The 14,720-nt window shown below is 36.6% G+C and overlaps 1 protein-coding gene across 1 annotated transcript in view; it reads right to left on the bottom strand.

Annotated features, from left to right (window-relative positions):
- Positions 1–14,720, bottom strand: part of NPAS3 (neuronal PAS domain protein 3) — a 589,490-nt gene that overhangs the window by 30,305 nt on the left and 544,465 nt on the right. The window contains exon 7 of the mRNA XM_015632068.2: positions 858–1,051. Coding sequence (XP_015487554.1) covers positions 858–1,051 — 194 coding nt within the window. The remainder of the gene's footprint in view (positions 1–857; positions 1,052–14,720) is intronic.

Below are 14,720 nucleotides of genomic sequence, written 5' to 3'. Positions count from 1 at the left end.
CAGCTGCCCCTGTGCCCCCTCAGCTGCCTCTGTGCCCCCTCAGCTGCCCCTGTGTCCCCACAGCTGCCCCTGTGCCCCTCAGCTGCCCAGCTCCCTCTGGGGTGCTGGGATGGGCCTGCTGCCATGCCCTGCCCTCACAGGTCACCAGTCAGAGCCCCCGGTGCTATGGGCACCCAGCCCCCAGGGAACAGGCAGCTGAATTCAAATCCTCTCTTTCACCTGCTGAGATCACTCATCACTATCACACAGAACATAGCCCCCCCAACCAACTCGTCATCACCTGTTCCCATTTCACTGCTGTCTTTCCCACTATACCCTTAACCAATTTTATTCTACAGTTTTCCCACCTCTAACTGCAACAGATCCCACCTCTCTAGCCTACTATCTAGGCCATCTGTGCTTCTGTTCCATTAAACACTGAGCATGAGAGCTGTAATCTGCAAATTAGTTCAAAAATGGAAAACTTTAAAACTTCAGACAGAAAAGCTTGTGGAGGGGAGGATGGAAGAGCATAAGGACAGGCATACAGGTCAGACCAACGTCTGTCTAGTCCCAAATCTTGCCTCTGAGAGGGACGGTGAAAGATTGTAAAAAAGCAGAGAAAGCTTAGAGGAATATTTCCTGGTGTATCTTCCCCTATTCCAGAAGACACCCTGCAAATTACAGTTTTAAATCTACTTTTATCTTCAAAGTATGTAATGAAAATGAAGGTAGTGATGATGAGAGTGAATTCAATGCTCTACTACAACACCAAGATGACACTGCAAGAGTCAAAAATGTCAAAACTTCTTTCCAAGCCCATGGAACAAAGAATATGTGCAACTGAAACAAAGAAGTAAAGGATCTAAAGGCTGTACCTATTTTCACAGTAAATGATATTGAGGTCCATATTCACACGAGTGACAAACATGTGGCAGTCAATCCTGACTTCATTAATTGTAGGAGGTGGCAAAGCATGAGCAACGACAACAAGTCCCATGATTTGGCTGGGTACTGTCCGTCCGTGTGACAGTGATACTCTCAGACGTAACCGGCCTGTTATATGAATCACCTGGAAAATAAAAACAATAAAACATACCCAGTGAATTCTGAATGCAATTGTGACATCAGTTTCTTTTAAAGGATAGCTTTACTGTTCCCTACAGATCACTTAACACTGCCTAAAATTGTACTAAGTAACTGCCAGTATCATTGTTAAGCTTATTAATATTGGCTGTCAACATGCCCTATATGTCCTCATGGTGAAAAGAACATAACAGGCAAATGCTTCACATTCATCAAATAAAAACCTAAGAACTGCTGCAGTTTTGATTTTTGCTGTGGTGGTTGTTATACAAAGAAAGAAGACAACAACATTGAATTAGAAATTCAACAAAAGAGGGAGTGGGATAAAACTGAAATAATGAAGCTGAAAATTAATAATGTAACCATTTTATAATATTTGGAAATTGAATATGACACAAGAAAGACCAGCAGTTTTGAAACATAATGGATTTCATTGAGTTGGTAGTCAGCTACATCATGGAGATACTGTTTACTGCCTTGAATTTCTTCTTTGTGGCTGGCAATTTGAGAAGCAGCAGCCTACAGGTGATCTATGAGCTCAGGTGCAGGATGGTCTTCCTGCATCCATGGTAAAGCATTTAAAGAGTTGGTAGACATGAAATGCCTTTGCCTAGTGCATGTCTTGAGAGCTCCAGGGGTGGTGGCTTTCTTCCATATGCACAAGAGAATACCAGAAGGTGCTCAGATCCAATAGCATCCCTAAGAACTGCATCCACCTTCTAAGAATGCTGCCTGAAATAGAGTGAACTGAAACTCTGGAAAAGAATAATTCACCCCTTCCAGTTTCACTCCTTCAGGAGTTCTGCATATAAATAAATGGGTTGTTTTATCCAGTAAAAGAAAATAAATACAACATACTGAAATGAAAATGTGAACTGCAGTTCCTGTATTCATGGGAAAGACAGGCACAAGAATTGGCAGTTGCAGGCTGCCACAGATCTTCATCCTCAGAACAGTTCGAGGAGATGAGGGCCCCTTGCTCTGTTATCCCAGACCCCCTACCCAGGTCGACAGAGAAATTAGTCGATACCTGTGTCAGAGGAGCAGCTGACAAAAATGGGGTAATAAGTGCACTGATGCCCATCTCACAAAGACAGAAGACAAACTCTTAACTTCTGAGATTGATAATAGAAAGTGAGAGGGAAGAAAATTTGTTATTTTTAAGATTGAAAATCACAAAGCGCATCCAGATTAAAATCTAAGTCGTGCTAGTAGATCTGTGATGTAAGACTTGAAATTTGTTTATTTTTTTAAACCTAATCATTGAAACATCTTATTTCACCACTATTTCACATTTCAAGCCTAGCCAGTGTGGTGAATCTGAATGAGGAAAGTGATTAACTGCTGTGTATGGCCATTTAAGTTACAGGTTTCTGACCACCCATGTTTAAAGTAACTATTGCCTAAACTCACACTTAATGCACCTTTCAAGGGCAAACTATTCTATGAATATTTGAAAAAGCTCCTGGAGGCAAAGATGCAAAAACAGCATTTCATACTCACTTTAATTATTTCTTTTTCTTAAAACCTCATTAACTAATGAAGAAATAGCTAAAAGAAATAGGATTAACTTCACAGGAGGGGCAGTAATAGTATATTTTCCTCCTTCGAGCTAGGCTTGCATGTACATCTGCTTTTTATCATTATCTATTTCTTTTTATCATGCAGTTTCAGCTTACTGCAAAACTCAAATCTGTAAATGCTTGGAAAAATGCTGATGGATAACTGGTAAAAATGTGAAAATTCATCTTATACTGAACGTGCTATGCAAAAGTGTAATTTTTCTGTTGTTTTTTGATGAATCCTTATGCTAATATGTTTGAAGTTGGCATGAACACTTCAGGGAATTTTGAAGCTATATCATATATATATCTTTGTATTTTTTCTAAACCTTCATGTCATTTGCAGCTAAATATCAACATGATATGTTTTTGAACAACTCTCTAGTCAGGCAGTACCTCATTTTTTTCTGATCCTTCATCTGAAATACACTTCAGATGTAGCACTGCACAAGAGACAGTTCCAAACCTGCTAGAACCACCTTATATTAAGATTGTTGAATTTCAAGAGGATTTGCTTCCAGATTCAAATTATTTAGCTTGTTTCTAATTCTACCATGGATCAAAACATGTTCTGAATTCCCATAAGAAGTCAAATTTTAGGGGTCAGCACTCAATTGCATTCTGATTCTGTACACTGGGAAATGTGCAGCAAACTACCCATCAGTTCCAGTGCCTGTGTGTCTCCAAAGAAACTGTATTTCCATGCCTGAAATCCCTTTCTATGACAATGTTAGTCAAATGCACCAAGTGGGAAAATCTAATTGGTAGTAAAAAACAATTCTAACTGTCATGACCTTGTCTATATTGTGAGTATTGCCACTTTTAACACTGGTTCATTTAAACTGGGATTAGGGGTGATAGGAATTATAGGGTCAATTATCTCCCATAGCTAAAATTAATCTCTTTATAATTCAACCCCACAGCACTAGTCTATCATATCCTAAAGCAGTATTATGACTTTAATGAAGCTAGATTGCAACAATAAACTGTTTTATGAAGGACAACACTTGGCTCCAGATGTAAATATTTAATAAAAATTTGCTAGGAATATATGAAAATCAAAAATAGATGCAGCTCTTCTGTGCCATTTTCTTTATAAATGCTTCCTTCTGAAAAGTTAGTTCTAATCAGTCTTTAAACTCCGTCTTCTTTCTAATGATGCCATATGAATAGACAGGCACATTTAGATGTCACAAGAAGAGAAGACAGTGATACTGTGTTCTGTCTATTACCAAAAGGTGAGTGAATGCTATACTCCTGATCACAGGATCATCAGAAACTTTGTATGTCAGGAGCTGTACAGATTCCCCCATCATTTCTTTCCAAATTAAATTAATTAATCATCTACTTCTTAAATTAAATTAATAACAAGATGCCTTTTTTATTTTGGTGGGAGCTGGACTGGGTTAACTGTCCAGAGACTTATTTTCTTACAAGCTATTTATTAGTAGGTGTAACTATGATCCCATGATTCATCCTATAGAAGCACAGGGAAAGCTTATGGTTGAAATAAACCATGTGACCTGATCAAGACTAGTATTTTGCTTTGGCCATCCTGATCTATATTATTGCTTGTAGTATAACCTTGGATAGGCAGGTGGCTGAAGAAAAAAACATTTTGCAAAAACAAAACTTTTAACACTGGGAAATGAAAATAACATATATACTGTAAAGATGTAATGCTGAAGCAAAACAAACACTATAAAAATCTTCTGTACTGCTTAATTGCTTTGTTTAAAACAAAAAAATCTAAATTGGAAAAGAAAATTATTTGGCTTTTATTTTTAGCTGATTAGAAAACGGATTTGCAAAATATTGTAAGTACATGTAAACACATGAGTTTATGAGTGTGGGAGTGTTAACAAGCCACACTGGTTGGACAAATATATACTTCTTTTTCCTGCCATATGCTCTCTTTAATCATCTGTTAGCGATATGCACTTAGATGTGCTCTACTAATGTCTACTCATTATAAACAAGCACATCACAAAGACCTTGATAAAACCTTCCCTCTGTCAATACTTAAGGAAAGTAAAGACCAGTGATCGAAAACCACATCTGGAACCTGCTCATCATCCTTTACAGCTAAATCTCATCTCAGAAGATGGAAATACTTTCTTTGTCAAAAGATATCTTTAAATATTACAACCATTTTTTTCACATACATGTGATGTCAGAGTAAGGACATCCATTACCAGAGGCTATAAAAACCTGCAAGCATGAAAAATCTGTGAATTTCACCTTTCAGATGTCTCTGTGTGCTTCAAAACTTAAACTTCAATTTGAAACAAATTTCTAAACTACTTCTTTTGTTGTCTGTGTAAATGACTATGCCAATTTATTGTGTGTGTGAAACTACAGCACTGGCAGAAGCTGTCCCTCCAGCTAATTTAATGAGACATTACATTTGAAGTCTTAGAATGATTGCTTAGAATAAATTTTTTTTAGAAAAGTTACATATAAAACATTCAAATGTATTTAATGTGTGCATTTGTTTGGCTATTTTATAAACTACTCATACACACATTTATCCCCCTTTACAGAAAGAACTATTTCTGAAGGACACACACACACATATGTATTTGTTCTGGTGTCTCAAAGATCTTATTTTATACTTCCAAAATGAACACCTAAGTCTTCACAACACAATCATTTTAAACTGATGAAACTGGCCAAAGAGGTATCTTACAGACTATACCTATATTCTCTCATTTTTCTTTTAAAGAGTTGTGTGCTCCTTCACTCACTGATACACATAAACATACACATAAACACATCTCAAAACCTGTGATGCCAGTGAGACAAATGTTTTAACACTCTGCAAGGTAATGAGTTCCTACATGGTTTCAGGTGATTTCTAAAGAGTGAACATTTGGAAGAAGACTTTCATCTGGACTGATAAGAGAAAACAGAGTCCAGTGTCACATTGGGAATTTACACAATGACATCTGAAAGTTTCTTCTTTTCTGACATAAAAATAAAACCATGTCTATCAACCTAAACTTCAGTACAGATTTCTTTATTTACCACACGTCTCTTCTTTCCTGCCCATGTCACGTTGTTATCACTACATTTCTACTCATTTATGTTTTCTCATGGTCAGAAATTACTAGTTTCTGTGGTTCCACAGCCCCATCCTCGTTGAGATCAAAGCCTGCTCTCCCAGTCTTCATGAAAGCTTTGGGAGAAGACATCATTGGCTTATACTTATCATTCAACACTAGCTGGGATCTGAGCGAAACACTTGTTTTTGCAATCCCTGTAATACTTTCATACCCCTTTCTCAGACTTGCTGCATTTCTATAAACACTACAGTGTTACTAACAGGAGATCCCATGGAGCATGACATTTTGGTGTTGAAAAGGAATGAGCCACTACAACTGTGATATGTTGGATCATCCCACATGCACAGCAAGTCTGAGATTCCCAAATGCATCCAGCTGCTGTGCATAGGCCAATCCATTCTCTATCATGTACGCTTAGCTTAACACACAGAGGACACACTGGGCTAGCCATGTGCACTTTATATGATGGGTTTCATCCATCACGTAAAGTTTGTAGATGTATGTTCCTGGTGAATCAATGTTAGATTTGTTATCTCTTTCAATCTATGAAATAACCATTTTATCATTTCCCCTTGTTAGCATCAGCCATCTCCAACTTCATAAGCATCATCTATCTTTTCTCTTGGACAGCATAACCAAATAACGTGTCTACTTACGGTAATTGTTCTCAACACTTATTTCATTCAGAAATCTCTTACTTCAGTTTTAGCCTTGAAAAAGTGCTTGTATGCTGAAAACCCTGTATATCTGGGGTCTTTTTTTGACTACAGTAGTCCATCTAATAAAGAATATTGCATCTACACACCAACCTTGTCTTACTGTATCAAGTCTGACCCAGAACAAAGAAAAGTAGTATTTAGTGCAGCTGTCACCGATACATTCAGAACCATGGTGGATGAAGATAAGACAAGGCAATAGTCTATGATTCCTTAGAAACAGTTTTTCAGTCAGTCTTGATTGAGTCAGGCAATGAATGCTGTGTGAAACCACTGTTCAGAGTTGTGGTCTTGAGCAGCCATTCACAGAATATGAGTCTGATTTCAAGGAGGGGGAACATTATTCCTAACACATACATAGTTTCAAGGTCAATAGCCTCTTTTCCATCTACAAGTACATTTCAAATCCCTTCAAATACACCTGCAAAAGACAGTCTGAAAATGGAAATGGTATTTACATTTAAACAGCATATTTGGTCTCGGGACGTATTTTATTGTTAAAAAGTCAATACTAGTTTTTTGGAGACACTTTAGGCTTTTCCCATCTTTCCTCTGTTATCACTCTCTCAAATAATAAGATTCAAAAGCTATTCTACTGCTTAAAATAGTCACAGGCAGAATTTAGGCTAATCCTAAGGGTTTAAAAAAAAGTATCCTTATGAGACCTCAAACTTATTGGTGCATAAAGACAAGCATCATGTGAGAAACAGCCCCATGTGATAGGCTCAGTTCAAAGCACTTGCTCAATCCCTAAAATGACCTGAGTAGAATATTATTGATTGCATATGGGGAATGTTGAGATCAGCAGCAAGCACAATAGCCACAGTTCACTTTCATTCAAGTACACTACAGGGAACAGATCTCTACTGTGCTAAAGTCACTGTTTTGAGCACACATGCAACAAACTGCTTGTTCCTCAACCTCAGGATGCAGAAGGTTTATCTCCCACTTACCTCTGTGTAGACAACAAACTAAAGAGAAGGGAATGGGGACAGCTTTCTAGCTCTTCAGAAAAGAGTGAAGGTAAAACAAGAACGTGAGATTGCCCAAGGTGCATTGGCTAGGCTAGGGCTACCTTAAGAATACTCTGTGAGAGTAATGGAGACTGATAAACAATTCCTAAAGCTGCCACTAAAAAAACAACAAAGAAAAGCATTTTCAAGAGTGCATAGATGTTTTTCAAGAGTTATCAAATCTTATAGACTGAGAAATGAATAGCAGATCAGAGGTTTCTCAAGTATTTATAGTTCCTTTATTTTTATTATATATATATATATATATATTATTTATTACATATTGTATCATATATCTTTATTATTTATTATTTATTATTTTATCCTAAATTTATGGCTTTTTCATTTTGTTATATGACACATTTACTTTTATTATTTTTTTTTTTTAATTTGGGATACTAGATGAGCAGTTACTCCTCAATATAGCATAGCACAGTGCACGGGCACGTATCTATCTTTATTGCCATGATGGCTTTCATGTCAGAATTCTGAGGTCCAGGCTTGCACCAGTATACACTGAAGTAGCGAAAAGTTGCATGATCAAGTCTGTCCTTTCAAAAGCACATTTGAATTGTAAAATATGTTAATGATAGGACATCCCATTCTGTGTTGTGATTTTTCATTAATTGCAGTGGATTAGAAAACTGCTTATCTCTAAACAAAAGATGTTGTAGAGATGACACTCCTGAAAAACAGCTTTATAATATAAACTCAAGAAATACTGTGTTGAGTCATTGCACATTATAATTTTTCAGTTATTTTGCTTTATGTAACTGCAAAGATCTCCATTTTCATAATCAGCCCCTGCAATATGAACTCCAAACTTTCCACTTTTAAAAAGCATCCATTAAATATATTCAGTATTAGTAATTTAAATTATTATGTTTTATTTAAATACCTTTGAACCTTTAATAGATGTCTTATTAACAACTCTATCAACACTGTATTGTCTTTTTATAATGCAAAACTTAAAAGCATTTGAAGATCAACATTAAAAAAAAATGGAAGAAAAAGAAACTAAATGAAATCAACACACAGCAACCTGAAAAAGTAGCCATAAAAATTGGGTTTATAACTGAATACTTTTTGAAGTAATTGGCACAAAGACTGTTCTAGTGCAGATTGCTGCAAGAGCGCTCTTGGCAAGAACATCATAAGCACTAGAAAAACTTTAATATACTCAAACAGCCAAATACAAACTGACACCAGGAACCCATGTGTGGCAACAAACAGAAAAAAAATAGAGTATCTCAATTTAATACAAACCTACGTACAAAGGGATCAATTTTTACAATTCGTGGTTTAGCATACAATACAGCTGTCCTCAGAGTGAATATAGAGTAGCTATACATAAGAAATTAGAATTATCAATTCAGGGGAATTTCTCAAGAGTCCTTTTGATATGTAATACAGCAAATATAATGACTTAGAAACCAGACATCAATGCATTAAATGAGATCAGGTTGAGATCTATTTAGAAGAGACAGGTTTAAGCTGGAAAAAGAATCTCTTTGATATGACCTCCAGAGCAGACCATTTGCAGAAGGATTCGAGATGAGCAGATTTACCCTTGCATATCTGTTTGCTTCACAGATGCTTTTAAATATACACTCTAAAATTTTTAATATTGAGTTATTGCAGAATTAAGTCTATGTAGTAAAAAAGATTAAGAACCTGGGATTTTCTTGCACCTCCTGCAAATGTTATAATGGATTTTGTTGAACTCAGATGAATAAATGAAACATAGATTATTTAAAATGTAGCTAACATAATTAACTTATTTATAAATTATTTCTTATAGAATCTGGCTACTGCTGGTCAAGGCAGGAATCTGACATATCTCAGAATTTTCAGCAGTCTGAATCCCTAATTTGTGGTCAATACTCATTTAACCCTGAAATTCAAAAGATCAGTTCGCTTTAACAGATTTGCCACTTCAAATCCCTTGGTGTTCAAATATGTTGCATTCTTTTTCCTTCATGGAATGTTTGAAGTTCCCTTTAAAAATAATGCCTTGAGGATATTTTTTCCTTAATACTATTTAAAAAAAGTTGAAAGCATTTAGCTATTGAAGTGTGCAGGGTACCAAAAAGGAATAGTTGTCCCTGCCCACGAGCAAACTGTCTTGAAATTCACTGTTCCAGAATTCTGGTGCTTTTGCCAGCAGTGAAATTTAAACCTAAGGAAGGACTTTTGTTGCATCAGTTCCAATGCAGTTTATCAGAATATTGGGAAATGGTGGAAAATGGCTGCATCATTCTGCAACAGAAAGGATGAAAAGGTTGTTTAAAAAAGTTGTTTTCAGCTCTGTATGTCAGGGCGACCAAATATTGTTGCACTAAAGACAACTAATAATAAGTATACTTCAGATGTAGTTTCTTTATTTCTTACTTTGCAGGGAGAAATAAAGAGGTTCTTTTAGGCTTTTTTCCTACTGTTTTGTTTGATGTAGTTCTTAGCAGTCTAACAATTACCTTAGGTGATTCTCTGCAAGGACTTGATAAGTGAGAAAGGACTAGATAAAACAAAATATCTGATATTAATGTATTTTCCCACATACAGAGAAAAAGATACAGAAAATGCTGTTGTCTGTAAAGACAGAAATGGATTCCCCAAGTCAACCTTGATTAAGACAGGAATGTTTATGTTCTGGTCAAGCTCTCCACCTGGTTGCAGCCCCAGAACTCATTCTGAAGTTAGTAAAAACAAAAAAAATTACATTGACTTTTCCTAACTTTGTGGCTAAATGGGTAGAAAGATCTGAGTTTTGCACATAGTAAGGCAGAGACACACAATGGAGTCTTGTTTGCATGTCACTAATACCAAGGTTCCTCTGCTTATGCTAATGGTGTTTGGTGTATGCTCCTACAGTGAAAAGCACTTGTTTTGTTTAATGCTTGTGTGCTTTCCCCTAGCCTGGCCCAATGTTTTGCTGGCATATACAAGCACGCAAGGTCTACCCAAAGATCTTGGACAACAGAATGTGTGAGTTTTCCTGCATAATGCCACAACTGTGACAAAAGCAAAAGTGGAGATAGGCAAAAAAGCTTAATTTCCATAATTATTAATATGCTTTCGCTTTACTCACATCAATGACACTTATATGAATCTAAATGAAAAATTTTCAGTATAAAGGGGGAAATAGACAGTAAGGAATATGAGCTGGTTTTATAAAAATTATGACTGCAAAGTTCAGAAAAGCTTCTGCAGGTTAATAGTAATGCCTCCACATCCAGATGATGAAAAGGAATGATCATAAGAGAGGAGGCAAAATTCTTCTGGTATGTCTGCCAAGATCTAATGTCAGTAGTTCTCTGATTGTTCTCAGCGTTAATTTGAAGAATTTTAAATACACCTCACATTGTCCTGATAAAGAAAGTAGCATTGAAACTGCAAACCCCAAGCCCAAAAGTGGCTTTACTGAGACTTGGACTGTGAGAGAAGGCTGAGGCACACCACGACAGACCTTTCAGAGGAGCAGCCACCTGTACTGTCATTAGCAAAGTCCACCCATACGAGGGGTGAGATTTCTCTTCGCAGAAAAAAACTTTCATCCAGTTGGAGATGGATGGTCTTTGCAAAGCTCTGACCTTCTCCTTGACAGCTACAAATGGACTACTATCTATGATTTGTTTCTATAATCCACTTAATGCTGCAAGCTAGATTATAGATAGCAATTTATTTGTAAAAATCATAATAAACCACCATTGTTTTAAATGCTAAACATGGATAAATGGGGAGGAAAAACTGATAAGACAAGATTCGTGTTCTTGAATCTACACCAAAGAATTATGGCAGACTCTTGCATTATCTGCATTGGAATCAATTTAGTAATTTTTAATTCACTGATTTTCTGTTGTTTGCTTAACATTTATTAATTGATTGTCATTCTCATGCAATTAATTCAAAAGTTGGCAAGTTTAACGTGCAGAGATTAATTTTCTTTTACTAACCCACCACTTAGAATACTTTTTTTTGAAAAACAGGTTACCAAGAAATTACCTCCACATCAATCATATTTATAAATGAAATACAGCAGGGGTGTTGCAGGCCATCTGTCAATCCACACTGAACCTTTCCTCATAATTGGCTAAGTTTTTCTATGCAATTCAATAAAATAACCAGAAAAAAATAGGACCGCTCTTTCACACACTGCAGTCCTAACCAAGAGTCAGTTTGAGCACCTAGGACTTCTCTCTTCAAGGCTGGGAATCTTTCATTTAAGAGTATGAATCTTAGGTCCCACAGAAATAAATGGTATGCCTAGCCCATCATCCAGTGGTCACAGGTTCTGCACCTTTACAACAACCTACAGGTTGCTCAGCTGTCAAGTGTTTCTCATCTGGAATGAGAGCCATTCATTTGCCCTTCATGTCACACTCATTTATGATGGCTGAAATGTTTATTCAGGAGGGGAGTAGAGATAATGAGTGAGGTTTCTTTGCTCTTAGTTACCAGGGGCTATTCAAAAGACTTCAGACTCAGTCACTGTGTTCCTCATTGCAACACAAAACAGCAGAGTGAAAGGAAAAATAGCATTCCCTACTCTTATTATTTTATTACGACTTTCACCCCACTTGGTGTTTAACTGAAAGCCCCAGTTTCTGTGTCTTTTTTTTTTTTGCCCTTTGTGTCACTTAGGCTGCTGCTGTAAAGTGGACAAATTGACAAAGTAGACTTTTTTATAGAGAGAGGCAAGGAATATGTCTTAGACAACAAATATCTTTGTGGCCTATATAAGGGTAGAATGGACTCAAGCATTTTGATCTCAAAATGAGAATTTAGTATCTCTCACAGACAACACAAAGGTTCAGAAAAAATATGCAGTTAGGCACAAGAAGACACACAGAATGAATTCAGCACACAATGCAGACTGTAAGATACATGAGCGTGCAAGCTGTGATGCATGGAAGTGCTTCAGGGCTTGTAGGAACCCAACCCAGACATTTATTTATTTTTGCACAGAAAATAAAATGTGAGTTTTCTTCTCTCTCCTGTAATGTTGGTAAGAAAGCTCTATAGAAGAAAACTAATATTTTCTGCATTTGAACTAGAATCTGAATGTAGCTTTTCATGTAACAGCTGAGGGTAGAACATACATGCACATCCATCTGTACTTTAACCTCATGTGCAGCCCACTGGTTTAGTGGGACTAGGTCTGTTTGTAAAATAGGACTTGAAATTATCCAAAAGATTGTGAAAAATGTCTACAATATTTAACAAATCAAGGTCAGTGGGTTTCCTATAGAAAACTAGTGTGAAAACCTTAGAACAGCACCTTCTAGAATGATTTTAAAACTTTCCTATGGCAATTTTTACCAAGCACATTAATTTTCTGTTAAAATCTATGGAATCATTAATATCTTCTTAACCTGGAAGAACTTCTCAGTAAAGAAAGGGAAATAAGCTAGAAACATTTAAATTTTGAAGATTTTTGTATACTTTGACCTGGTGAGTCATTAGTAGCTCACTGCACATCTATTTACACCCCTATGAAATTCAGTGGTGCCTGGTAGTGCTTAGACCATGTAAAACAGCTCAGGATTTGGCTTATTATCCTGTTTAAGTCACTTCTATTATAATTTCTGCACTTTCATCTACTTATGCGGAGCACCTTCCTTAAATCTCAGGTGAAATCCCCAGGACACCTCATACAAACATGTACTTTGGATAATTGACTGTCTGGTTTAACGGCTAAATTTAAAGCAAGCCAGAGCTACAGCACTGTATATTTTGCTGGATACATTTTCTGGCTTTGTGGGGTATTCACTGCATGATTTGATAAAAACTGAGGCTAAATGAACTCTACAATTTGTATTCCTACAGGCACAAATTTATTGGCTTGGGTTTTTTTTTTTTTTCCTTAGCTCTGTCTGTAAGGTTCATTACTTACAGTTACTGCAGAATCAATTTGAAATGGCCAAAATCAGTGATGGAATTTATAGCACAATAAACGTACTGCCATACAAGTGCTGCTACACATGAAAGGGCTTTGGAATATTTTCAGCAATCCTTCTACACAGCAGAGTGTTCTGTTTTTATCAATTTAACAGAATCACCACAGGTATATTCTAAGAGGTGTAATCCTGACAGCTACAGAGCAGATTTTCTCTGAGGCAGATATTTTTACAGGAAAACAATATTATTGATAAAATCTTAGCATATCAGAACACAAAAGGGAAACTGTACACAATTTTTTTTCTTTCTCCACAACAGGCATTTGAGGTTCCATTTCACTCACACAAAAAACCGCCCTGAACCAGAAAGAGTTTATGAAGGAAACATTTTCACTCTCCTTGAGATATGTATTAATTAATTATCAGCACTATGCCATGTGGAAAATGTGGAGGGCATTTTTAGCTAAAACATAAAGTATAGCATCAGCAGTTGCCTGTTTCTAAAGTCTATAAAGATTTACATTTCTACTTAGTACATTTTTCTTTCCAAGTGTCTCTATAATAGACATCTCATATTTTATATCATTTTAAAGCACAGAAAGTTTTAACTTCGGAATGATGCATTGTGAAAAAAAGACAGAAAAGACAGATGGCAGGCTGTCCTCCCCAAAACTCAATTTCATAATATGCATGTGATTGCTAATAGGCAGGCACTAAAAACCAATTTTCCTTGATGGAGAAGGGCTGATAAATTGTCAACATAAACTTTGTCTGTGGTTGCTCCAGTGATCTAAAGCTTTTCTGTGAGCTTTGTACCATCAAAGTCTGCATCTTCCAACCATATAAAAATTTATGAATGCGTATGACTATAAAGTGACTGAAAACAACCCATAATGCATGTTTGGGTATTGAGAATCTGCTCCTTGCTTCTTCAGGAAAATCTGTGTCCAGAGCTTCCTTCCTAGCCCTGGACATATGACTGTGGGAGATGCAGGCTGGAGCCAGAGATGCTCCATGAGCTGAGTGAATCAGGGCTCTGCACTGAGGTACCTCCTAAGCACAGAGCTACATCTGGTGCTGGGCTGACTTCACCGACATAATCTTTGCAACAGTGCAAAGGATCATGAGAACTGAAAGCCGCTGATTTTTTGGAAGAAATGATACATTTCTGAGCACTTGAGCAAAGAGAAATTAATGAAAAATCTAATGAGGTAACAATTTCCAAGAAGAAAAATATTTATCTAATACCTCAGACCTTCCAAAATATGTCAAAAGTGAAACGGTGTTGCCGCCCATATGTTTGGTTTTATTAAGTTCAGAGGTGGTTTACCCCAGTTGCTCCCCTGTCAAAAAGAATAGTTTGTCCCCAGTTGCCCATCATTGTAAACCCTTCCCATTTTTC

This window comes from Parus major, chromosome 5 (genome assembly GCF_001522545.3).
Source record: "Parus major isolate Abel chromosome 5, Parus_major1.1, whole genome shotgun sequence".
NCBI lineage: Eukaryota > Metazoa > Chordata > Aves > Passeriformes > Paridae > Parus > Parus major.
This window is presented reverse-complemented; position numbering and strand designations above follow the sequence as displayed.